Genomic DNA, 25,272 nt, shown 5'->3' with positions numbered 1-25,272 from the left:
TCCCATAGCAACAGTTGAGCAACCGATGGACCAATAGAAAACGAGGTCTCCTGCGCGGCCTTTGACCAAACAAGTTTAAGGGACGCCGCGCGGGAGGGGGAGAGCGAACCCGTCGACATGCAGGCGGAGAAGAACAAACCCATTCCTAACGTCACACTACTACGAGGAGGCGGGGGTTGTATTCTGAAGGCCCAACCAGACGTCAAAAAAGATAAAGAGAGGCGGGACCGCCGCGCTCTCAGCAAATCAACGGCGCGCATGGAGAGTCGGGCCAATCGCGTTTCGTCTGGGCGCCGCTCAATCAAGCGGCGAGCCGACGGAGGCGGGGCCCAATCGGAAGGGAGAGCCCCTCCTGCTCCAATCAGGATCAGGCTCGGGAGGCAGCGGCGGCCAATGGCGGCTCGGCCAGCGAACAAAAGGCGCTTCCCCAGTGCCCTTGCCCGCCCCCGCCCCCCTCCGGCGCAGTTTTTCGCATGACGCAACGGTTGGAGCCGGAGGAAGAAGGCGTTCGCGAGCCGCGGGAGCCGCCGCCATTTTGTGCGTGCGTTTGTGAGGCGAAGCGGGTGGGCTGAGAGAGAAATAGACGAAGGAAAGCGGCTTGGCGGAGGAAAACGGCGGCGGCCTGCGAAGCATCCTGCTTGACGAGGACGCGGCGGCGCGGAGGATGAGCCACACGAGGCCGGCAAGGGAGTAGCAGCGGGCACCGGCGACATCGGCAGCCGCAGGGGCGGGAGAGAAGCGTTTAGTGTTGGGAGGGGGGGAGAAAAGCAAAGAGAGTGAGGGGGTCGGCCTGTGTTTCCCCCCTTCCTTTTTCTCTTCTCCGGAGGGGTTCAGCCGTTCCCCCCGCGCGGCCTCTGGCGTGTGGGGGACGAGAGAATAATGTCGGGCGGCGGCGGCTCCAGTAGCAGCAGCTCCAGCAGCAGCTCCAGCGCCGGCACCGCGGCCTCCGAGGGGCCCGTGGGCGGCGGCGGCGGGGAAGACTCCTGCCGCGACTACCAGTCTTCGCTCGAGGACCTGACCTTCAACAGCAAGCCGCACATCAACATGCTGACCATCCTGGCCGAGGAGAACGTGCCCTACGCCAAGGACATCGTCTCGCTGATCGAGGCGCAAGTCGCCAAGGTTTTTATACACTCTACGCCGAATACGCTCTCTATACCTACCCACCCCTCTACCTACCTACCTACCCATCTCTAGGGCCAGATCTCGGCAAAAAACCTAACCCCCCTTCCCGCAAACAAACACACCGCCATATTATTTTCTAGACCTCGTGTGTGTGTCGTGTGTATGAGAGGAAAAAGTTCAGGGATTTTTTTCCCCTGGGGTTAGTGGCGAAGATTGGAAGGGGAAGGCCTAGGATCAGGATCAGGCCTAGGAAGGAAAAGCAGTGGGGGAGGGGGGTTGGGTATGTTGCGGGAGGGGAAGGAAGGCAAAGGCCTTTGGCGGTTGGGGGGGGTACAGCCTACCTTAGTAGTAGTAGTATTTATTATACCTTAGAGAGGGAAAGGGCACTGGTCAGAGGAAGGGTTGTATTTTTTTGCGGGAGGGAGAGTTTATTTACTCACGCGCATTTTAAGAGCATAATAATTTAATAATATGACGATCCCGTGGTGTTTACTATAGCCCGTGGTGTTTACTATAGCCAAAGTACCTCCCTCGAAAAGAGGCTGCAGTAAATAATAAAAACCAACTCAAAATTTAGAATAGTAAAATGATTGGTTTTTTAAAAAAATAATCAACAAAGCCAATAGAAAAAGCTGCATGGTAGAAAGTCGGAGTGGGGAAGGGAAAACCCATACTAGTATACCGGTAGGCTAAAAGCAGGGGGACCTGTCAGCGGTAGCTCTTGGTTGGGGGATGGGTCTTGGGGGAGAGCTCTGGATCTAGTCGGATTGGGGCAGCTGCAAGGAAGTGCTTGGGGTAACATGAAGTTGGCTTTGGGATTAGGAACAGATAGTGGGACAGTCTGGGCATTTTGAAATTGCAGCAAGGGGAATCCCTCCCAGCTTTGGGAATAAAGATAGGGCATGGGTTTTGGGGAAGGCAGCATTAAAGAGAGGTAGGAAAAGATCTAGGTGGAGCTGGATTGAAACAAGGAAATACATTAGCTGAACATAAAGAAGAATATTGATAAATGGAATAGGGATGTGAAAAGACAGTGAAGCATAAGGTATAACCTTCAGAATATGGGGAAATGAAACAGTCTGGTAGAGCAAAGTCAGGTGTGTGTGTGGTGGGGGGTTGCCAGCTGTTTATTGGCAGTAGCAGAGAGTGCAAGGAAATCTGGAAGAGCACAGCAAATTTGAATGTAAGGCCTGATTCCCTTCCCTATCCACCTCCTCAAGCAATTCAGGAAATGTTTGTTGGGTTTCACAAGCCTGCATAAATGAGGCGTACAACATGGCGGCCTGGCAGTGACTGTGCAGCAATAGCCATGCTTTGCCCTGCAGTTTGTGCCTCCACAAGTAAACATGTTTCAGCCTTCGTTCGAGTTTGCTGTACCATAATATTTTGTCATTTTTATCTTAATCGTTTAACAGTAATCAGGCTAAAGGAGATAAGGCTTTACAATCAAGGATTCCTTTATATCACATAATCCAGGATTCTAGTCCAATCTCATGAGACCTGGAAATGTGGTATTCCCCCCTTCTTTTTATTCTGTGAAATAGAAGATGTTGGGGTACTCCTGAATTACTCTGAGTAATAGAGGCGTACCAAATTAGAAGGATGTATGTGCCTGTGTGTATGATCCACCCCTTGTTAGAGCAGCCCATTCATTAAGGCAGGGAAACAAGTGTTCCACCCTGTCTGAAGGAACCACAGCCGCCTGTACAATCCCAACATGGCGTCGGTGAGGCATATGATACAAAAAGAGTAGACTCCCAATCCAGTCATTTTCTGATAGAAGTCAGCTGGCTACATGTGGTTTAGCTTTTATAACACCTTTTCCCTGGGGGGCATGGCGTTCAAACCTTGTTATTTTAAATAGTGATAGAGTAACACATCCCTATTCCAGTTAATAATCTCAGTTCTTGCTCATCTTCCTCTCCCTCCCACCTCCCTTGGCTTCTTCTAGGTTACTGGGCTTTTTAATTGCTAATTTAATCAGGGGTTTAAGATGATTTAAAAGTAAAGTAAAATTTAAAGGTCTAATAGGAAAGGCTGTTTAAAATGTAGGTTGGTTAACTACATCGTATTCTCCAGACATTTTCCCGTACTTCATGTTTTCGGTTTCTCTGTTCATGACTGGAACTACGTAACACACTATCAATTCCAGTACTGTTATCTTAGAGTGGGTGAGGGTGGTTACGTACCCCTTAAGTGTATTTAAAGATATCTACAACCTGTGCTTCTAATTAGATTTACCTAGCTGTCATTAGTGGCCAGGATGAAACAAGAGATTTGAGTTCTCTGAAAACCACTTTTGAAGGAAAAGTGTTGTCTGGGGACAGTTTCTATTTAGTGTAAACCAGAGTGGTTTTTATTACATTTTTTAATAAATGACTTTGAAATGTGTGACTGGTATTCCAAAAATGTAAATAAAATGTATGAAATATGTACTTGTCTTTTTATTTACCGGGTGTAGTGCAGAATCTGTTTCCAAGTGTTAAATTATTCTACAGCCTGGGTACATTGGAGTTATGAGGAAGGCTCAACCTTTGGTGAAGTCCATCAAAAATACACAGACCCACACATTATCAACACTCATTTATGACGTTTGAAGGAGTGCAGCAAGCATTCTGTGGCAAACTCTGGGCATGGTTTCACTGCAGATAGGCTTGAGGTTAATTTACCTTCAGTTTCTTAGTGGTTTTTGTTGCCTTCCAGCCTTCTGCAACTGCTGGATAATCTCTAACTTGGGTTTGTCTCTACTTGAGAGGTGGACCTCCAACATCCCACTGCACTTTCTTTTAGAGACTAATGGGGGAAGTACGGTAACTGAAGTATGGTTCACAAAAGTGGCATTCCATTCGTTAAAAGGTGGGGGTTGCTTCCTAATTCCTAAAACCAGATCCTGTTACAGGCTTGCTGCCTTATTTCACAATAGCTTCACATGTTGTTTTCACAGCTCGTGTGAGCATATGACATATTATACAGATGCAGCAGTTTTGCTGTTCATATTTAAAGATGGAAAATAGAACATTTTGGGAATAAGATCTTTAAAGTCAGCTGTGTTTCCTTGCCAGCTGTCCTTGGAAGTCTGAGGATAACACATAGGGGTTTAAAAAAGGATACAGGTGTCCCATGTGCTTTCCCAAGCCCTATTGTAGCACGTAAAATTGGATCTCTATGTACGTGGCCCAGTTTTCATTTCCAAGCTGTTGGGGAGTTAATACCTATTCCTTACATGCCCTATATGCCTTGTCTGGTGGTCTTGTGTTTCATATAAAGGCATACTTCCCTCCATTATTATTTTGTCACTCTATGCAATTTGGTAGAAGCCCCACCTGGTTGAAGACTTACTGGTACACTATAATTCTCCCTTGAAGCAAATTTCAGATGAAATGGTTTGCATATCTTTGTGTATAAAAAACTCAAAGCCACACATTTTAAGGGTGCAGATAAATCAAGGGTGGTTCAGGTTTACTCACAATTTAAAAAATAAGTTGCCATACTTTTCTGCAAATTTCACAATTTAGTGGGGAAAATACTGTACTAGTTTTAAGGACAGTCAAGGACAATATCATCTGGACAATGGAATTTTTAGTTATTGCAGACCCTGTGAGTTGCCAGATGTTAAACTGCATGGAAATGCTAGATTTTTTTCTTCAGAGTTGTTGGGTGGTAAATGGGAATTAAGTTACCCCTGTTGAATAGGAAGACAGTTAATAAGCAATTATCCTTCCCAACAAGTCTTTATAAATACACGATGATTCTTTCTGGAGGCTTGCTGCCATTTCCTGATATGGATGAGACATTAACATTCATTTTGAACAGAACTTGAGAAGGCTTCCATTTTCTTTGGACATGCAGCCACAACAGCACACAGTTTGCGCTGCCCGAACTTGGGGCCCGTCTTATGTATGGCGAAAATATCCAACTTGGCTCCTTGGGCATTGAAGAGTGTCCAGACTTGAAGACTGTCTTCCGTGCCAGTCTTTGGTTCCAGTTATAATCCCGACTATTCAACACCATAGCTTCATTATGGATTTATACTCTTCTTTTTTTGGCTCTGGTTGTGTGGTTTGAATATAGCCTTGAGAGCATCTGCGTGGAATTGCTTCAACTGGTCAGACTTGGTGACATAGCATTTTTCTGGATTTCAGCAAAGTAACTTGATTCCAAATATGGCTCACTCAGACATCAGTTATTCACCAATGGTCCATGCACTTGGCATCCCCCCTCTTATGGGACTTGCAAACCTTTTAAGTTGTTCCATGTCCTTTCTTCTAGATGTCCCAGCAGAAGCTAGTGTGTGTTTAAATAGAGTACAGAGTGGTTGGTTTGGACACCCCTAACCATAACATGGGCCAGTTGCCATTGTAGAGGTTTAGTATCCCCTCTTCCTAAAGAAACACTCTACCAAATAGAGCTAAACCTTTTGGGGGGGGTGTTGAGCTGGTTAGCTTATGAAAATAGCCTTTTACATAATGGTTCCAAGATAAAGATATGGTGGGTTGGGGAATGGTAACTTCTAAATTAAAAGAGAAATCAACATGTTTTTGTTATAACTAAAAGTCTCAGTTTTCTTCTTATTACTCCAGGCTCCTTCTAATGAGAAACTTCCTGTTATGTACCTTATGGACTCCATTGTCAAGAATGTTGGAAGAGAATATCTTGCAGCGTTTACTAAAAACCTAGTTGCAACATTTGTTAATGTGTTTGAAAAGGTATATATACATATATATGTGCTTTCATAAACGTTTTCAAATTTGTTGCTGTATAAATAAATAACTTGACACTCAGTCTTGGGTTTTCTTGGGTACTAAGTGCAAAGAATGCAGTAGGACCTTTCATATTTAGATGTATTCACACTCCAGTTATATTAAGAAAACAAGGATTAAAAAAAGTGTAGCAGTACATAGTTGGAAATGTGTAGAGCATATCCAGAGTGAGAAGGCCTGTATTAGAAAACTGAATGGATGAAATGCAGTTTGATCTTTAGCTTTCCCATTTATTACAAGGCTGAACTTTTCCTGCATAAGATATTTTAGCCTTGCAGAGAAATCCGTGACCTTGTGTGTGTTTGCATACGCTCTTAACTGTTCGTTTTGATAATACAATAAGTTGTGCTTTCAGTCATTTATAGTAGAGTATGCAAACATTAGATACTTAAATGGAGCCTGCCTGCCAAGAATTCTGAAAGTTTATATTTTGATAATGAGCACCTTTCATTATCGACTGGTCCCAGCCTTTTCACTTCTGCCGTCTTTTTATGTTTCACTTTAATTTCTGAGCAATTGCTTATGGCTGGGATTTCTCATACTGGGTTGGCCAGAGGATTGGTTTTTTTTTTATAAAAAAATTACAGAATGCATATTTATAATTTTTATGTGAACAGTTTTGTATAAATCATTAAAGGAAATGGGAATATGCCATTTGATGTAATTAGCGTTCCCCAGTGAAAGGGCTGGAATTGCTCAAAACAATTGGATTAATGCTTGCCTCCCTTGTATCAAGTTTTATTTAATCTTAAATCTCTTAATGAAATTAATAAAAATTGAGACAAACCCTTGAGTCTGTTTAAGCCATACATACTTTCCGACTGGTAGTATGAAGCTTTAGCTGGAGAAGAATTAATGTATTTGAGACAAGATTGAACTATTTAACAGCCTAATCTTGGGCATTTTTGCTCAGTATATCTCAGCTTCAGGCTTTGCTTGGGAGTAAGTGTGCATAAGATTGTAGTATCAATGCAGTAGTCACTTAAATTGCCAGTATTGGGTTTATACCTTTGCCAGGAATAGTAGATGCAGTATGAAAACATTGGGAAATGAAAATTATCTGGATATTGTGATATTGAACTTGTTCTTGATAGTTGAGTTGGGCTAATATAAAATGTGAAAATAAAAAGATATGGCTGTGTCTATGTAACACATGTGGAGGGTTCAGATAAGAGGTTTTACTGTTTTCAAATGTATATGGTACTGTGCAAATCACAATATGTTGGACCTGGGGGCAAGTAAGTACATCATGGTGCTGGCAGAAGCTGACTTCTGTGCCAAGGAAATGCTTCAGTGAGGGTCAAGGAACCCTGCTGAATGGGATAGGCACAGGGGATTGAAGAAATATGGTGACGCCCACCTCATTCAGCATGATTCCCTAACCCCATGGCATTTTAGGGAAATCTGCTGCTGCTAGTTCTTTTATGTGACAGTCCATTGTTCAGCTGTACGCTCCTGATTTCTGCTGATTTCAGTGGCACTTCAGTACACACAAATGTGCAGCTTTAGAACACAGTATCTGGTCTCAAGTTGTAGAAAGAAGCATAACAAATGTTTTATATTAACTTAACAAGCCATAGAATTGTTCTGTTCTTCTTAGGTGGATGAAAATACTAGGAAAAGTTTATTTAAATTGCGTTCCACGTGGGATGAAATTTTCCCTTTGAAGAAACTCTATGCCCTTGATGTCCGGGTGAATTCAGTAGACCCTGCTTGGCCAATTAAACCTCTACCCCCTAATGTGAATACTTCTAGCATCCATGTGAATCCTAAGTTTTTAAATAAATCGGTAAGTTTCGACAGCTAAATGCTGCTTTAAACTATGTTTATATGAGTTTGTGTTCAGGCCTTTGAATTTCGCATGCTTTGAGGTGACGAAAGGATTGGTAGTTACGGTAGGGATTGTACTTTCAAAACAAATGAGGTGAAAGCACTGAACTATTTTTAAAGTCTGACATTGCTTATTCTGGTTTAAATGTACAATAACGAAGAATGTTAAAGTAATGGAACATTTTTAGCTTTGAGTTAACTGCTGGTTGCTTTGCCCCACAAGTAAGAATCGTGTTCTTTGCCATTTTCTTGGTAGCCTGAGGAACCGCCTGCACCTAGCCCTGCAGTCTGTCCTCCTCCTCCTGTGTCCTGTCCTGCTGTGTCCTCTACTCCAGTTGTTCCTGAAATACAAAAGAATTTGACTCAAGAGCAGCTAATAAGACAACAGCTACTAGCAAAACAAAAACAGTTGTTAGAACTTCAACAGAAAAAATTAGAACTGGAACTAGAGCAGACTAAAGCACAGCTGGTGAGTAGGATAGAAATGACTGCTGTAGCATGTCGGCAAGCATAGCAAAACATGATCAGTGTTTGTCACTAGCCCATTTCAGTTGTCTTTACCTCGTGGAGCCTTTGCAGACTATTAACATTTCTTCATTTGATTGATCTGTGGGGCAAGCTGCAATGCAGATTGTAGCCTTGCTTTCATGTGCTCGACAAGTTAATAAAGATAGGAATAGGTTTTTCTACTATATTTTAAGGTTATCGTTAATTTGGACACATGGTTTAGTGCCCTCCACAAAATTCACATCAGTCCCAGCCAGCATAACCAATGGCAAGGGAGGCTGAGAGTTGTAGTATAGCAACACCTTCATAGAATCATAGTTGGAAGTACCCAAGGGTCATCTAGTCTAACCCCCTGCAATGCAGGAATCTCAGTTAAAGCATCCATGACAGATGGCCATTCAACCTTGAGGGCACAGTGTTTACTACCTCTAGTGTCATGGCAAAACCTGTATGTTACACTTGGTTCATGAATCACACATTCATGTATAGCAAATTCCCCACCACTGGCTGTTGTTTAGTAGAACTCGGGGCTTGAGATTGGGGGCATCACATTGTGAGTTTTCTTCTATGCAAGTGAAAAACATTGACATCAAATACATGACCAAGGGAGAGGTTTGATTCCTCACAGGTATTTATTACCATAGCAAGCGTCACGTATAGACTAGCTCATAAGTAACCACAAAGGGTTTTCTTTTGAAACCAGTTTGTGTATGGTGTCATATTTTGTGATGTGTTAATCTTTCATGGTTTGCTTGTGGTGTAAACCTGCAGCCCTCCAGATGTTGTTGGACTCCAAGTCCCATCAGCCTCAAGCCAGCATGGTCAATGCTCAGGAATGGTAGGAGTTGTAGCCTCAATATCTGGAGGGCCACATGTCCCCTGCCACCTCCGTTTTAAAGACAGGATTGCAGAGCATGTTCTAATGTTGTCAAGAAGTTTCTATACTATGTTTATGTTGGCTACAGAAATATCATTTATGCCCGTCAAGTATAATTTATCAAAAACTAAAATGGTTTTAAAAAATGCATATATTGGAAATATCGCATAATTTTCCATCATCTTATAGGGCAATGAACGTTTATTGATTCATACCTTGTAATTATTGACCTTCAGTGAAGGAACCTAACATTTCCTTACAATCTGAGATAGGAAATAATTGGTATATTCTTTGACACATTCACAGACATCATGAGTACTGCAAAAAAAATTAAAATAGAGAGGCTTATCTGAAAAGCGAGTAACTTCTATACCTTTCATTGCAAGTTCTCTTTTTTAATATGTAGGTGCATTCTTATATATAATTAGAACTCAAGAATTAGTCCATACTTTCAAACCTATCCTTGAATTTTTAAGCTGTACAGTAGGTAAGAGAAACACTTAAGGTTTTTTAAGTGCTAGTGTTGTAAATACTTGCTCCTTTTTTTATTACCTTATCTTTCAGGCGGTTTCTCTTAGTGGTCAGCAAAGTGGATCCAGCTTGAGTCAAGCATCTGTGAAGCCACATGTTCCACAAACATCTCACATGCCAGTTAAAGCTCCTCATCAAGTTTGTCTGCCACCTGAAAAAACCCGTCTCTCTCCACTCCATGATGTCAAAACGGCCAACAGAGATCCTCGTCTTAATAGAACAAGTCAACATTCTTCCCATTCTAAAGATCAAAGTCATAGGAAAGATTTTACAGTTAGTCCAATCAATCAGACTGATCCGAAGGTCAGCAAAACACTACAGGCTGAAAAACAAAGTACATCAAAGCAAGAAAGACAAAAACAGAATGAGAAATCGCAAAAGAAAGAGTTTGATCAATTTGATTCAAAATTGAAGTCTCCATCTCCCTTGCAGAACAAGCTGCTTCATGCTAAAGATACTAGAAACCAAGAAAGTGAGAACACCAGAGTATCTGAAATAAGCAAGAGAGATCCAAGATTGAAAAAACATCTTCTAGAGAAGCCAGATGGTAAAGATGATGACCCGAAAGAAAAGAGGCGAAGCATGGAGAGAAAAGACAAAGAAGAGCATAGATCAGTCAGTGGTAGAACCAAAATAATTAATGGCATTGTCCAAAAGCAAGATCCCAATACTGAAGAGTCAGAGAAACAGGTTGGAAAGCTAGGAAGGTCGGGTACCAGGAAAAGGTCACGTTCCCCTAGATCTCGGTCACCATCTTCCCATTCTCCAAAACGAAGAGAGAGGAGGTCACCCAAAAGACGGCTCAGAAGTCTCTCTCCTGGACCTAAAACTGCAAAGTCTCGGGTGTCAGGACCAAAGCAATCCCACGCAGAGGACTTTGGGCAGGGACTACGGGAAGAAAGGAGCTCTAACAAAAGGAAGCAGGAAGTGAGAGATTCAAGGAGGCTGAAGAAAACTCATGAAGACCGACCGCAGGAAGGAATGAACTTGCATTCTTCAAAAGCAAACTCGGAACCTAAAGAGAATGTGGAGAACTGGTCAAGTTCCAAGTCAAACAAAAGGTGGAAATCTGGTTGGCAAGAAAATAAAACGTAAGTTGGCATTTATGAGGTAAAATTAATTTGCTGTAGTAGGTATAGATCTGAAGTTACTTCCAAAGAATAACTGTTGGTATGATGCTAAAGCAAAAGTGAAATAGTTTTTATCACATTATGTTGGGAGATTGTGTCAAGTTAACATGCTTGCTTCTGTGGATTTCAGCCCCCAGCCAACTGAAGAACACCAAGGACTTTCTAAATCACCTCATCAGAGGCACAGGGACACTTGGGCAACCAGTAGTAAAGGAGTTACATCACCTCGCACACCAAAGCAGCAACATAGATTAAGTGTGGATGCGAATTTGCAGATTCCGAAAGAACTGACCTTGGCAAACAAGAGAGAGTTGCTTAAGAAGGTAACATGTATTAACTTTTTATAGATTCACATATTCTTTCCTAACAGCCTTCCAAATTTAACTCTTTTAATGTTTTCTCTTGTCACAGGCTAATGAACAACTGTCGTCTGGCGAAATAACGCAAGATGAGTTCCTTGTTCTGTGCCATCAGATTCGCCAAATTATCCAGTATCAGGAAGGAAAACACAGGTGCAACGTGTGGGATAGTCCCACAGGTGAAAAGGGAATTTCGAAAAAGAAGCCCCTGTTGTCTGATGCGGATTTAATATATCATGAGCATAAAGCTAAGCTAAAAAGAACGCAAGTTCAGCATTCATTTCCGAGACTCAACATGATGGATCCTGAAGATATTTTACTCGAGAGACACTTGAATGAGACATTTCTTTCTGGAATGGATTGTGAACAAACAAAAAGCAAATCGGGGAGTCAATTCAGTGAAAGATCGAGGCGGCATTCCCCTGTTGGTAGTAACAGACCATATTCTGAAAATTCACCTCATGAGGGCCGGAGAAGACATGATGAGTCCAACTCCTCCAAAGGTACAAGGAGCTTTGGGGAAAATACCTTCATTATCTGTATTATAGTTAGGGAAAATCAAGAGACTGTAAATATTTTCTTGGTTATCAGTAGAAGTGCACCAAAAATATATATGAGTTTTCAGGTTTAATAATTTTGGGGAAATACTTCTCACAGTGCTGTAGATTTGCTTTCCATACTAGGCTTTGTCATTAGTAAATGCCTTCAGGCAGTAACATTGCTGTTTTGTTTTGTTTTAAAGGTATTCGAGATGAGCAGAGGTCTCCATTCAATGAACACTATAAGAGAGCAAGATACGAAGATGCAGATAAACAATTTACTGAGAATACAGGATCACGATTTGGGGTTTCGGATGGAAAGCAAAGATTTAGTTCACTGATGGAGGAAAGATCTCATTTTGAGGGCTCCCCTAGACATCCTGGAACAAGGGCAGGTGGAGATGGACAAGGAACTCACTTTGAAGGGCTGGCTAATGCAAGTTCTAGAATCGAAGGACCACAACCACAGACTAATTTAAGGTTTGAGGGGTCCCTAGGTCAGCCAGCATCTCAGTTTGATGGGCCCCCAGGACAATCTGGAGGAAAAAGTTCTCTGTTCGATGGACCAGCACAGATGGGTGGTGGTCCCTTGAGGTTTGAAGGGCCCTCAGGGCAAGTTGGTGCAGGGACTGCTATACGGTTTGATAGTCCTATGGCACAGCCAGGGGGAGCATTGAGATTTGAGGGGCCCACAGGCCAGTCAATGAGTGGTATAAGATTTGAAGGGGCCCATGGTCAGCCCTCAGGTGGGATAAGATTTGAAGGACCTCATGGTCAGCCACCTGCTGGGATTAGGTTTGAGGGACCACATGGTCAGTCATCTGGGATCAGGTTCGAGGGACCACACGATCAGCCTTCAGGTACTATGAGGTTTGATGGCCAGCCTTCCGGTGGAATGAGGTTTGAAGGTCCACATGGCCAACCTTCAAGTGGGATAAGGTTTGAAGGGCCTCATGACCGTCCTGTGGGGCCTCATGGTCCCCCAGGAGGTGGAATGAGGTTTGAAGGCCCCCATGGCCAACCTATAGGGCCTCATGGTCAACCAGCGGCTGGCATGCGATTTGAAGGGCCTCATATGCAGCCAATGGGACCTCTTGGCCAGCCAGGAGGCAATTTGCGCTTTGAAGCTCCACATGGGCAGCCTATGGGTCCGCATGGGCAGCCAGCAAGATTTGAAGGGCCTCATGGACAGCCTATGGGGCCACATGGGCAGCCTTTAGGGCCACATGGTCAACCAGGTGTTGGTCCCAGGTTTGAGGGGCCTCATGGTCAGTCTGGGATTGGTCCCAGGTTTGAGGGGCCTTCAGGCCAGGCTGGAGGTGGACTTAGGTTCGAAGGACCTATTAACCAAACAGGGCCAAGGTTTGATGGCTGTCATTCAAGATTTGATGGTCAACCTGGTCAGCCATCACTTATGCAAAGACTGGATGGATTACATGTACAACCTGGTCCAAGGTTTGAAATGGGCCCTGCTCAGCAGACACAACCTCGGTTTGATGGTCCTCCGGGTCAGCAGATACCCCCAAGATTTGATACACCAATACCTCAACGGTTTGAAGATCCTAAACACCAGCAGGCAACACGATTTGATATTCCTCTTGGTCATCAAGGTCCAAGACTTGAAAATGTAGCTAATCATCCTGCCTCAAGACTCGAAACACCACCTTATGGACAAACTGGCCCTTACAATGAACCTCCCAATCAGCCACCCTATAATGCGCCATCACAAGGAATGCAATTCCAGAGAACTGAGCAGATATTTGATAACCCACAAGGACCAAACTTTAATGGGCCACCTGGTTCTGGAGCACAGACCTTTCCTAACACTATTAACAGGGCACCTGGACCTTACTACGATGACAAGAATCTTCAGTATGGAAACTTCAGTGGTATGACGGGGAATGTTCAGCAGCCTCAGCAGGTATGGGGCTTTCAATACTTAAATTGATCATATACTTGTTCATATATAATCATATGCTTGTTCTTTTCTGCATGCTCAGTAACAGGAGAGTGTCTTGTGTATATGTGTGTGTAGATATAGATATTCGTTCATGGCAAGTTAGGGTTGCCATATTTCAGAAAGTGAAAATCTGGACACCAAAGTTGGGTTTTTTGTGTGTGTGTGTGGGGGGGAGTTTTTGTTGTTTTGGGTTGAAGTTATTGAGGGTGTGTGTGTGTGTGTAGGGGAAAATCAAATAATGATAGTCAAATTAGATATTATTACATGTATATCTTACTTTTCCTCTAAGGAGCTATGGGTGGCATAATCCCCCTTGCCATTTTATCCTCACAAGCAACTCTTGTGGGATGGGCCTGACACTTACGCTCAGCTCAACCTAAGTCGCCCAGTGATCTTCATAGCAGACTGGGAATTTGAATCATGGTCTCCCAGGCCCTAGTCCAACACTCTTAAGCACCAGCATGCTTGTATAGCTCTTGGAATTTGAGGTACTTCTTGGAAGCACAACGAAAGCTAATATTTTTCTAACATATTTAACAATATGTATATAATAACATATACAATATATGTATATAATAGGATATACCACTTAATAGAAAAACCTGTTAAATGGTTTACATAATTAATTAAAAATACAGGTCAAATCAAACTTAAAAATAGATGTACTAAAATTTACCAAATAAAGATAAAATGAGCAGTTTTGAAAGAAATACATAATGTTAATATAGATGGGCACTTTGTCCCAGAAAGTGGGTTAATTTTATCTGGTTTTAGTATTAATGCTTAAAGTTTTATTTTTATACTGTGCACTTCATTGATATTTTACTTCTGTAAAATGGAGTTGTGCTGTGTTGTAGCTGAATGCAAAACCAGACACCATTCATTGATTTGGAACTTTAACAGTGAAACAGCTGAACATTCTGACTAAAACAGCATTTGCCTCTTGGCAGGTTCCTGTTATGTCGGCAGCATCTACTCAACCGGTACCTTACAATCCAGGGCAGCCTCTCTTAGCAGCTCATGCACATAATCCTGGAAGCTTTGTCCAAAATCAACCAGGTCAGTATTTAAAGGGTGAGTTGTTTTTCGTCCTTTTACTAAAACGTTTATCAGATGCCAACGAGGGCCCTGCCCATATTTTAAGGCAGCCATGGGGAACCTTTGACATTCCAGATGTTCCTGAGCTACAACTCCCATCATTCCTGTCCATTGGCCATGCTTACTGGGGCTAATGAATGCTGTAGTCCATTAATATCTGAAGAGCCAGATAAAGGAGATTTTGGACCAATCCTGAACAAACCTTAGATTTGCCAGAGCTACTTCCCTATTTACTAGAACCCCAAAGTTACCCAACTTGGAGCCATGTCAAAATAATGGCTATGGGTTGAGGAGGGGGAGCCAGATGCAGAACAGTTGCCACTTGGGCAGGGACTATTATCTACTGTACCTTATGAGCTGGAATAATAGATATGCAAGCAGAAATCTACATCTGCACTCAAACAGCATAACTTAGCAAGAAAATAACTCTTAATTTTTGCTATAAAATGATTGGGAGTGTTTGCACAAGCCCTTTGTATAGCTTTTGGCTGATAGGTTCTCAAGTGCTATTTGCCCTTCCACACCCACTTTATATAATTCTTGAAACTGCATTACCGTGATACCTCCGGTTGCGGACGGGATCCATTCCGGAGCTCCAGTTGGATCCCAAGGTTTTCACAACCGGAGGTGCCTGTTCTGCGCATGTGTGCGGTGTGATAGAGTGCTTCTGCGCATGCGTGCGGGACGAAACATGGAAAAATAACCAGAGGTACCACTGTATAGAGAACTGTGAGCAGGATAGAAGCAACTGAAATTGAAAATGAGGTTTAGAATAAAGGAAGAGTGAAGGTGAGGAAAGGGAACATAAAATGTTTTGGACCGTGAACCATATGATCTTGTTTAAGTCTTAGAGCTATTTGAAAGTAGTGTCATTTCCTCCCCATTTTTAGGGAACGCTCCGCTTTCCTATCCTGATAATCATCTTGGACAACTTGATGTAAATGAATTATTCTCAAAACTACTTTCTACAGGGATTCTCAAAGTTTTACAGACTGATTCAACTTCAGCTCGTAAGTATAACTTTTACCTTTTTGTTCTGTGAGGAATAGTTAAAATGTTAAAGGCTGTTATGACAGAAGCTGGTATGTATGATACTACATAAGCTTGTCTAAGCATATTGCAACAGTTAATGGGTTTAAAAGCAGCTGCTGTTCAAAATCAGCAGTATTGACCTCCTTCTTTGCTACTCCGAATTGGCTAGATTGAGAAGTAGATCCATTGTATCCTGTTTTAAAGGCATATAATTGGGAATAGCTTTTATGTTTTGCTTTTTAAAGTCAAGATACAAGGTTGGAGGAATTGAAAGAAGTTTGCCACATGTGTGTTAATAATAAAAATAAAAATAATTTATTTGTATCCCACACATCTGACTGGGTTGCCCCAGCCACTCTGGGCGGCTTCCAGCAGATATAAATACATAGGTAAACATTAAACCTTAAAAAGCTTCCCTGCCTTCAGATGTTTCCTAAATTTTACATAATTACTCATCTCCCTAACATCTGATGGGAGGGCATTCCACAGGGTGGGTGCCTCTACTGAGAAGGCTCTCTGCCTGATTCCCTGTAGCTTCACTTCTCACAGTGTGGGAACCCCCAGAAGGTCATCGGAGCTGGATCTCAGTGTCCAGGCTGAATGATGGGGGTGGAGATGCTGAACCTTACTGAACTTGGCTGTAATACAGGGATGGGGGACCTCTGGCCATTTCATCCCGGCCCTCCTGCTTGGCACCTGACATCAGTTGATTGTTGTTTTCTGTGGAGCACTTTGCATGTCCCCCTCCCCTGTTACAATACAGTAATCACTAGGGACAGAGGAGTACTGTAGTGTTTTAGACCTGCCTGCTTTAATTTGACAATGACTCAGTTTTGAAAGGACACGCTTTGGTCCAGGACTGACAATGTACCTCATTTGTTTAGAAGTCAGTGAAGTTTCTGCCCAACCAGCTCCAGAGGAGGAAGAGGAGGATCAAGACCAGAATGAGGATCAAGATGTCCCAGACCTAACTAACTTTGTTATAGAAGATCTAAAACAGTAAGTATATTTGTTGGGGCGGGTGGGTAACACAGAATGTACCTAGGCATGTCATGTTGAATTAAGCCATTTAACAGTTTTAGATCAAACTGTTGATCTAAACTTGAATTTGTGAAAGTCAAATCATTGCAGTTTTAAAGACCATGAGAGTGCTATATTTATGTGTGTGATAAGTATTAAGTATCACTTTGGTATGTCAAGCATATTAATTAAAGAATTCAGAATTAACCACTGATAGTATATTGGGATTTATAGGTCTCTGATCTAGATGAAAAGATTTCAAAGTTTATTATGGGCCTCTTTAAAGATGTGTGACAGCGTCTTGATTCCCTATGCAGTTCCATATACTGAAAGTGCTGGCTGGCTTCTTCCTGACACATTTATTCTCTCATTAATGGATGTTCATAACCTGCCTTGTTTTCATGAGCTCCCTGCCCCAGCTAAATGAACAAGACCTCTAATTCTTGGAAGGAAAAGATTTCCCCAGTTTTTTCTTAACTTAGGCGGCAGAGTTCTAGTCCTCCTGCTCTAGAGCCTGTTCCTTTGTGTCCAAGTTACTGATTGGTGCTTGTAAAATTAGAAATTATTTTAGCAATCTTCCAACTTGAAACGTGCTTTGTCCTGTATTTGCTTAACATAATTATTTGAAGCTTGCATGACTTTTTCTCCATAAACTAATTGCCATAATCTGCTGCTAACTAGTTTCCGACTTGTTTTCAGGCGATATGATAGCATTATAAACCGGCTCTATACTGGCATTCAGTGTTACTCTTGTGGAATGAGGTTCACAACTTCACAGACAGATGTATATGCAGACCATTTGGATTGGCACTATCGTCAGAACCGCACAGAAAAGGATGTCAGCCGGAAAGTCACTCACAGAAGATGGTACTACAGCTTAACGGTAAGTTAAGCAGTAAGCTGTTTCACCTCAGCGTAGATAATTAATGTTAAATTTATTGCCTGCCCTGTTCCAAAGGATTCAGGAGCGTAACAGTAAAACAAACTACCAAGATAATAAAAAAAATCCTTCCAGCAGCACCTTAAAGACCAACTAAGTTTTTATTTTGGTATGAGCTTTCGTGTGCATGCACACTTCTTCAGATACACTGTATTAGAAGTCCCCAGACGCTTATATGTAGAGAAAGGGTGGGGAGGGGTGGTGGAAATGGGTGATAGATAGACTGACTGATAGCTGTTGACGACTGCAAACGACTGCAGCTAAAAAGAGCATGAGCCTTCAAACGCCATCTTAAATTGCCTCTCTGCTTCTGAAAGCTCAGCTTTCTGGAGGCACTGAGTTCCATTTGGGCAGTGCCTCTGCCTCGAAATGTCACCAGATCCCTCGCAAATTGTAGTTTTGACCCTTTTTCTAAACCTTCCCCTCTTAGATCCTTGAGGGCACCTACTTCCTGTTTTATAGTAGTTGGCTGCCTGTGTCTGCCTCTGTAGCTTCCTGCTTGGCTTCACATACTTTTCTCCCTATATTGGCTAGTGTGGGAGCAGTGTCACAAGTTTGCCCTCTGGTGGTCAGATGTCAAAGTGTCTGCTTCTTAAAGTGACGTGTTTGCAGATGAGTTTTCAGGAACCTCTTTGCACTTGCAGGGGTTAAATATTAAAACAAAACAAAATGAAAATCTGACATTCCTGTGACTAAGGAAATAGTCATACAGAGATAAATATTCTTCCCTTGCATGCCTGAATTAATTATTCACAGGTGTTGTACTACTGGTAGACTTCGGCTTAAACAGTGGGTGGATTCTGACATCTATGCTGCACATGAGATTTATGATGTCATATCCTGGTGGTTTGAAGTGCCTCTCGATTGCCTGCTTTCACTTTTCAGCATGTGCAGTCAGTGTCTGCCAACTGGAGAAAAGCTTGTCACCAATGTGTTACTAGGTTAATTGTGCTTTCCCATCACAATCTGAATTGTCCTGCAGTTTAGTATATTGCTCAAGTAGCTCATAACGGATTGAGGATTTTTGAAATGATGATGAATTAGTGGTTTTTATTTTCTTACAAGAGTAAGGATTCAGAAGACTGTGCCCTATATGCTGTGATCCTGATCCTAAGAAACAGAACCAGAGACGATAATTAAAGATTTGTGGAGAACTGTATTGTGAAAAGTTGTATGAGCAGAGTAAAAGATAGAACTCGTAGGATCTTAAATAGGCTTTGTCAATATTCTTTTCTTTAGGACTGGATAGAGTTCGAAGAAATAGCTGATTTAGAGGAACGTGCAAAGAGCCAGTTCTTTGAGAAAGTGCATGAAGAAGTTGTGTTGAAAACACAAGAAGCTGCTAAGGAAAAGGAGTTTCAGAGCGTCCCTGCCGGCCCAGCTGGAGTAGATGAGGTAAGCTGCCCTCAATAAACTTGCTTCTTGAGACTGGCTTGACTCTGCAGAAATCCTTACTTTTGTTCCTAACTATGTTTCCAACATTCTGCATTAGATAAAGATATGATGTGTGCAAGTGTATTTTATTTTTAAAAATCTACTGTGGAAGATAAATCTTTTTTTTGTAGATGCAGGTTTATGGTAAGAAGGATGAATTGACAGTAAAGCTCTATAAGCTAAATGTGAATTCACCCAAACTTCCTGATCCCCCCCCCCAAGTTTTTGAGAATCCCTTTTAAAACACTCCTGTTTATTCCTCTTAAGGAATTTGGTTGTAGCAGTAATTTCAAAAGCATGGCCACCATGGGTTGATACCACTTCATACATTTAAAGTGCTCAATTTCACAGTCTTAATATATTGATAATAGCAAGGCCCAGAATTGTAGCAATTATTCTTTACCTGCCTTTTACTTGTCATAACCAAATGAAATTACTTCTCTGGTGAACTGAGAGTAAAAGGACAAGTGCGCTGTTTATGTAAATGCTGCTCTTTTAACTGCTTTCCTACATTTCAGAGCTGTGAAATCTGCCAGGAGCAATTTGAGCAATATTGGGATGAGGAAGAAGAGGAGTGGCACCTAAAAAATGCCATCCGAGTAGAGGAGAAGGTAATGTTGAATATATATTTGGTGGTAGCACAGAGGAAAAACCATGACTTTGATTACTAGGTTTTGGCTAAATAATCTTTCGTTTTGTGACTTAATGAATTTATTACAGCCTAAGCTTTTGTGCATCTGATTAAATGGACTAGTCCACTTAAGCTTATGCCACAATAAATTTGTTTGTCTTTCATGTGCCCAAGACACACTCTTGCTTTTGCTGCAACAAACTAACATAGCTGCCCCTCTAGAAATGGTTAAATGACTGCACTTTTAAAGCAAGCTGTGCCAAACACATTAAAATACAGCGGTACCTCAGGTTACGAACTTAATGCGTTCCGGAAGTCTGTTCTTAACCTGATGCGTGCATTCCTTACATAGGCCTCCCGCGGCCCTGGAAGCGGGATTCTGTTCTTATTCCAGGGCAAAGTTTGCAACTTGGAACACCTACTTTCGGGTTTGTGGAGTTTGTAAACCGAAGCGTTCGTAAGCAGGACTGTTCATAACCCGAGGTACCATTTGTATTAGCAAATGGAGGCCGAAGACTTGAGTTGGTGCAAAAGAACTATAGAGTAGTGTGTACAGTGACTTTAGTGAAATTTGTGATTGTACGAAAAAGATGCATTTGCTTTGCAGTCTGTTCTTCTGTGCCTTTTAAAGTGTGTTGATATTAAGATTGTCTTCTCTCTCCAGATATACCATCCGTCATGCTACGAAGATTATCAAAATGTAAGTGCATTATTTTCTGTAGGTTTATGTGTCAGATCTGCTAAATGTATTGGTTAGGTTAGTCTATAGATTAAAAAAACAGAATGTTGCATTTTAAATTTGCTGTAAAGCACATTCATTCATGTAAAGAATATTCAGACAGGCATCATTTCCAAAGTGTGGCAAATAATAAACCAGCTTTTCAAAATAATATGACTTTAAAATAACATAACAATGAATTTGGGTTTGCTGCCTTCAGGTTGCTTTTTAAAGACTTTGCCTTCTTGCTTGAGTTAGATGTATCATCACAAAAAGCATGCCTATTGTGGAAGCAACATTTTACACCTGCCACCTTCAAATCACGTTTTAAAAGCTACCATTGAAATGTTTTGGTAGTGAAAATTTCCACATATGGTGTTAATTTTTACTTACAGACCTCATCATTTGATTCAACGCCATCTCCTAGCAAGACACCTGTAGAGAACCCGCTAAATATTATGTTGAATATTGTTAAGCAAGAAGTACAGGACTCCTGTAACAGTCCCAAGGTAAAAGAAGAGCCTGAGGATACGCCTGCTGATGACTGTATGGAGGGGAGCTCACCCACATTGGCCGAAATTAAAACAGAGCCTGAAAAGGTTGAGTCAGTTTAAACTAATTTTTTTCTATTCCAGGGAAGAGCTGCTGTGTTCTAGCTGACTCTAGAAGGCAAATGAATTTTATATGAATAAAGTGTTCACTTGGGGCAGGGCCCCAGCTGCTTATTTGGTTAATAAATACATTTTTGTATTTGAATTTCTTATTGCCTGCACAGTGTCAGGTGTCTATTGTGTGGAAGTTCTGTAGAAGGCATACAAAATTTAACAGGAATAGACTGTATATGTAAGGAAAATTGTATGATTTTTTCATTTGTGGAAATGTAAATTATAAATAAAAGATATTTTTGCTATCTATGGAGTGTAATGTTTATGCACACCAATAATAATAAAAGTATTTCGGTTTCGGACGTGTTTTAGATGGAATCGAACTTAGGCTTCAGTGTAAGCCTTGTGCTTAATTAAATTGACTTTTCAGTGGAAATTGGAGATGGGTTTTCTTCTTTCTTTTTTCTTGGTGTTGGAAGAAAGTTTGTTAAGGAGAAACTGCTGTTCCAGAGGATGTTCCTGCAAACATTGGATTGCTTTTCTTAACCTGCATTCACATCCATATGTTTAAAATGAAAGCTTAGGAAGGATACATAACAAAATAACGTTCTTGACTTCGGACACGTGCCAAGATTTCACAGCAAAAGCCAGGGGTCAGCTTGGGAGCAAAAACAGATTCAGATTTTCCTAATTTTTTCAAGTGCGTAGTACAAACCAAACCAATTTTCTTTGGATTTTACAGAGGGGGAAAGAAATTAATGTACGATTGCTCGGTTGCAACATGGTTAACATTTTTTGTTGGTTTATAACTTGGGTCTAGATAGTAAATAATTGCCATGAGATGTTAATATTTATTTCGTGTAATAAATTAGAATGAAGCATATACCAGTGTGAATCTCTTTATTTCATGGGTTGCTTGGGGAAAGATATGTAAACATATGCCTATAACAAGAAACTGAATGTGAACAAGTGTGTGCCAAATTCACTGGATGTATTTTAACCTCCACTGTTTCGAACATACAAATGCTTCCAAGTTTCAAAGCCTCGAGGCCTACAACATGATGTAAAAGTTCCTGGAAGTCAGGAACTCTCTCTTTAATGAAACAAAAACTTGGAAGTACCCTAGGGGAAACGGGGAAGAATTTGATTGGTCCATTGTTGCTGAAGGAAAGAGGGATGTATAGTTTCAGCCACATAACTTGCCTTTTTACTTTGCAAGATCTACTTAGCTTTGACTTGTCCCAGTGACTGAAGAAATTAAATTCCCACTGCTTTATGCAGATAGCTCAGTTCTGCTGTGTTGTCAGTTACTTAGAGTTTAAAACCGTCACGAATGGGCAAAGCTAGTCAGTGCCTTGTAAAAGCACCTTTGAATGTAGGTGTTTCAGATGGCCACTAAATCTTGCAGTGCTCTAGACTGGTTAAATTCAATTCACTAAGGAGATGTACTGGAATAATCTAGCAGTAGACCTTTAAACATTTATGGCACCACTGCATATAAAAATGGCAGTGGGGCAACCACGATGCTAAAAAAAAGTATGCTCTCCCCCCCACACAGCTGGACTCTTCAGCCTTTAGAGGGAAAAATTGGAAGCAAGATAAACGCATCGCTCAAGGATCGGAGGAAATCTCAAGAGGAACCACTGAAATCAGATTAAGACTTTTATCTAAAAAATCTGGCAACAACTTTTGTGTAAGATCCCCGCAAGTTCTTGCTGACCCACTTTGCCAAGGATGAACGATAATGGCTTTAGTTTTTTTTCTTCTCAAGCCACAATTCTGCCATGTAAACAGCCGAATCCTGTTTCCTGAACACACCTTGCTCAGAAGCTTCAGTCGTAAAAGCAAAATTGGTTCCTGGGTTTCTTTTATTTACATATAAATGGTTTTCATGCTGCTATATGATGAAAACAACAGGGTGGTATATAAAAATAAAATTACAGATTAAGGTGACCGGTTAATCAAAAACAGCTAAACTGCTGCAAAGTCCTGTTGGCATAAAAATGGTCTTCAAGGGATGCCTGAAAGTCAGAAGCAAAGGATGGCAGCTGAACCTCTGCTGAAAGTGTCCAACGGCATGGACTAGCAACACTAAATGACCGATTTCCAGCTGAGGCGAATAGGGTCTCTGTAAGACCACTAACAGCACTCCTTAAAGTTTCTTGGACCCAAGTTGTTGAGAATACATGCATGCCACTTTATATTCTTAACACACATGGGGAAGAAGCAGGCTCAGTAGAGCATGAGATTCTTAATCTTGGGGTGGTGAGTTCGAGTCCCATGCTGGGTAAAATATTTCTGAACTGTAAGGGGGTTGGACTGATGACCCTTCAGGTACCTTCCAACTCTACAATTCTATGATGCTACAAGCGGGGTTCTACCATTGGCCTTGGACAAATGGCAACCATCTGTTGTTGCCCCTCTCAGGTTTAAGTTTTCACCAAGTCTCGACTCTTGTGTGTTAGAGTTGAACATCACAGCAATAAGGACTCGGAACCTATTTATTTTAAAAAGCTAGACTTGTTTGGGGTGCCGACTACAGAGCTCAACATCCAAGAAGGTCTTAGAGGTGACTTAAGAGAAGCATATAGTATACTGTATTTTTCGCGCCATAAAATGCACCTGACCATAAGACGCACTTAGTTTTCTGAGGAGGAAAGGGGGAAAGTCCCGTTTTTTGGGGGATCAGCTCACAGCTGTGCAGCTTCTTCTGCAAAGAGGAAAAGACCCATTTTTAAAGGATCAGCTCAAAGTTGTTGAGTTTACTTTGCAAAGGGAAAAAATCCTGTTCAACTCAGTTCTGCAGCTTCTGATAATCTAATCAGCCAGATAATCCAATCAGCCAGTCACATGTTGCTGGGGGAAAAATAGCCTCCCTCTGCAGAACATTCAACAATGGAGGCCTGGGTAGGGGGGCGGGGAGGAAGGGAGCTAGTGTCCCTTATCTCCCTCCCTGATCTCTTGCAATCAGCTGCTGAGTGGCTTGCTCTTTCCCTCTTGTTAGCCTTTAGCTCTTTTTTTTTTTAAAAAAAGCACGGTCTGCTTTTCACCCCTGGGCAATTCGGCTCCAGGGACTACACATTCGCTCCATAAGACACACAGAGATTTCTCCTTACTTTTTAGGAGGAAAAAAGTGCATCTTATGGAGCGAAAAATACGGTAGTTAAAGTTCAAGCTATGGTTTTCCCAGTAGTGATGTATGGAAGTGAGAGCTGGACCATAAAGAAGGCTGACCGCTGAAGAATTGATGCTTTTGAATTATGGTGCTGGAGGAGACTCTTGAGAGTCCCATGGACTGCAAGAAGATCAAACCTATCCATTCTTCAGGAAATCAGCCCTGAGTGCTCACTGGAAGGACAGATCCTGAAGCTGAGGCTCCAATACTTTGGCCACCTCATGAGAAGAGAAGACTCCCTGGAAAAGACCCTGATGCTGGGAAAGATTGAGGGCACTAGGAGAAGAAGATGACAGAGGACGAGATGGTTGGACAGTGTTCTTGAAGCTACCAACATGAGTCTGATCAAACTGCGGGAGGCAGTGGAAGACAGGAGTGCCTGGCGTGCTCTGGTCCATGGGGTCACAAAGAGTTGGACAAGACTAAACGACTAAACAACAAGAGAAGCATTGGACTTAGGAGAAGCTCCCCAAACTGTAGCGGTATAGTCTTTTAAGTCTCCCATCAACTGACACCAAAAAGGACACAGTCTTGTGGGGTGTAGTAGTTAAAATAGTGTTGGGCTAGGACTGGGAAGACCCAGGTTCAAATCCCCATTCAGCCATGAACCCTAGGCTGAACACTCATTCTCAGCCTAGTCTACCTCACAGGCTTGTTTTGAAAATCAAATGGGGGGACGGGGTGAAAGGTGGCAAAATGTGAATAAATAAAAAAAATGGGGTGTTATTTGCAGTACTGTACTAACAGCGTCTTCAATCTCAGAGTTGGAAATGAAGTAATAAAAATAAGCAGAAAGAGACAATATGGGGGGGGGGAATCATATAAGCAACAGTTCTGTCATAAGGAGAGTAAGCAAAACGACACGTTTTGTTTTGGCCTGGGCTGAAAGGTGTCTTTGAACCGTGATAAAGCCACTTACTTGTCCGGATAGAGGATAGGTGAAGGGTTGTGCGAGTGTGTGTTTATGATGCTGACAACATTTGCAAGAACAATTATCTGAC

At 41.9% G+C, this 25,272-nt stretch overlaps 1 protein-coding gene across 3 annotated transcripts; it reads left to right on the top strand.

The window, feature by feature from the left end:
* The first annotated feature begins 459 nt into the window (after positions 1-459).
* On the top strand, positions 460-23,034 carry PCF11 (PCF11 cleavage and polyadenylation factor subunit). Of its 3 annotated transcripts, none has more exons than XM_035115101.2 (16): positions 460-1,122; positions 5,706-5,831; positions 7,486-7,674; positions 7,972-8,184; positions 9,664-10,721; positions 10,891-11,083; positions 11,172-11,622; positions 11,862-13,579; positions 14,569-14,677; positions 15,607-15,726; positions 16,633-16,747; positions 17,468-17,651; positions 18,948-19,103; positions 19,661-19,753; positions 20,438-20,473; positions 20,887-23,034. In XM_035115101.2, exons 1-16 carry the CDS (start codon positions 880-882, stop codon positions 21,103-21,105), a joined length of 5,223 nt encoding a protein of 1,740 aa, XP_034970992.1. In that variant the 5' UTR covers positions 460-879; the 3' UTR covers positions 21,106-23,034. The 3 variants fall into 3 exon arrangements, with proteins under 3 accessions (XP_034970992.1, XP_034970991.1, XP_034970993.1); XM_035115100.2 differs by having other exon boundaries at positions 14,569-14,692; XM_035115102.2 differs by lacking the exon at positions 7,972-8,184 and having other exon boundaries at positions 14,569-14,692.
* Positions 23,035-25,272: the final 2,238 nt, after the last annotated feature.

Source organism: Zootoca vivipara, chromosome 4 (assembly GCF_963506605.1).
Source record: "Zootoca vivipara chromosome 4, rZooViv1.1, whole genome shotgun sequence".
In the NCBI taxonomy this organism is placed as follows: Eukaryota; Metazoa; Chordata; class Lepidosauria; order Squamata; family Lacertidae; genus Zootoca; species Zootoca vivipara.
Note: the sequence above shows the minus strand (reverse complement) of the source record. Positions and strands in the feature narration are given on the sequence as shown.

Coding starts and splice junctions, on each gene's coding strand:
- PCF11 (XM_035115100.2), top strand. CDS start 880: ATGTCGGGCGGCGGCGGCTCCAGTAGCAGCAGCTCCAGCAGCAGCTCC. Junction 13,580..14,568: donor ATGTTCAGCAGCCTCAGCAG/GTATGGGGCTTT, acceptor GCCTCTTGGCAG/GTTCCTGTTATGTCGGCAGC. Junction 19,754..20,437: donor CCATCCGAGTAGAGGAGAAG/GTAATGTTGAAT, acceptor TTCTCTCTCCAG/ATATACCATCCGTCATGCTA.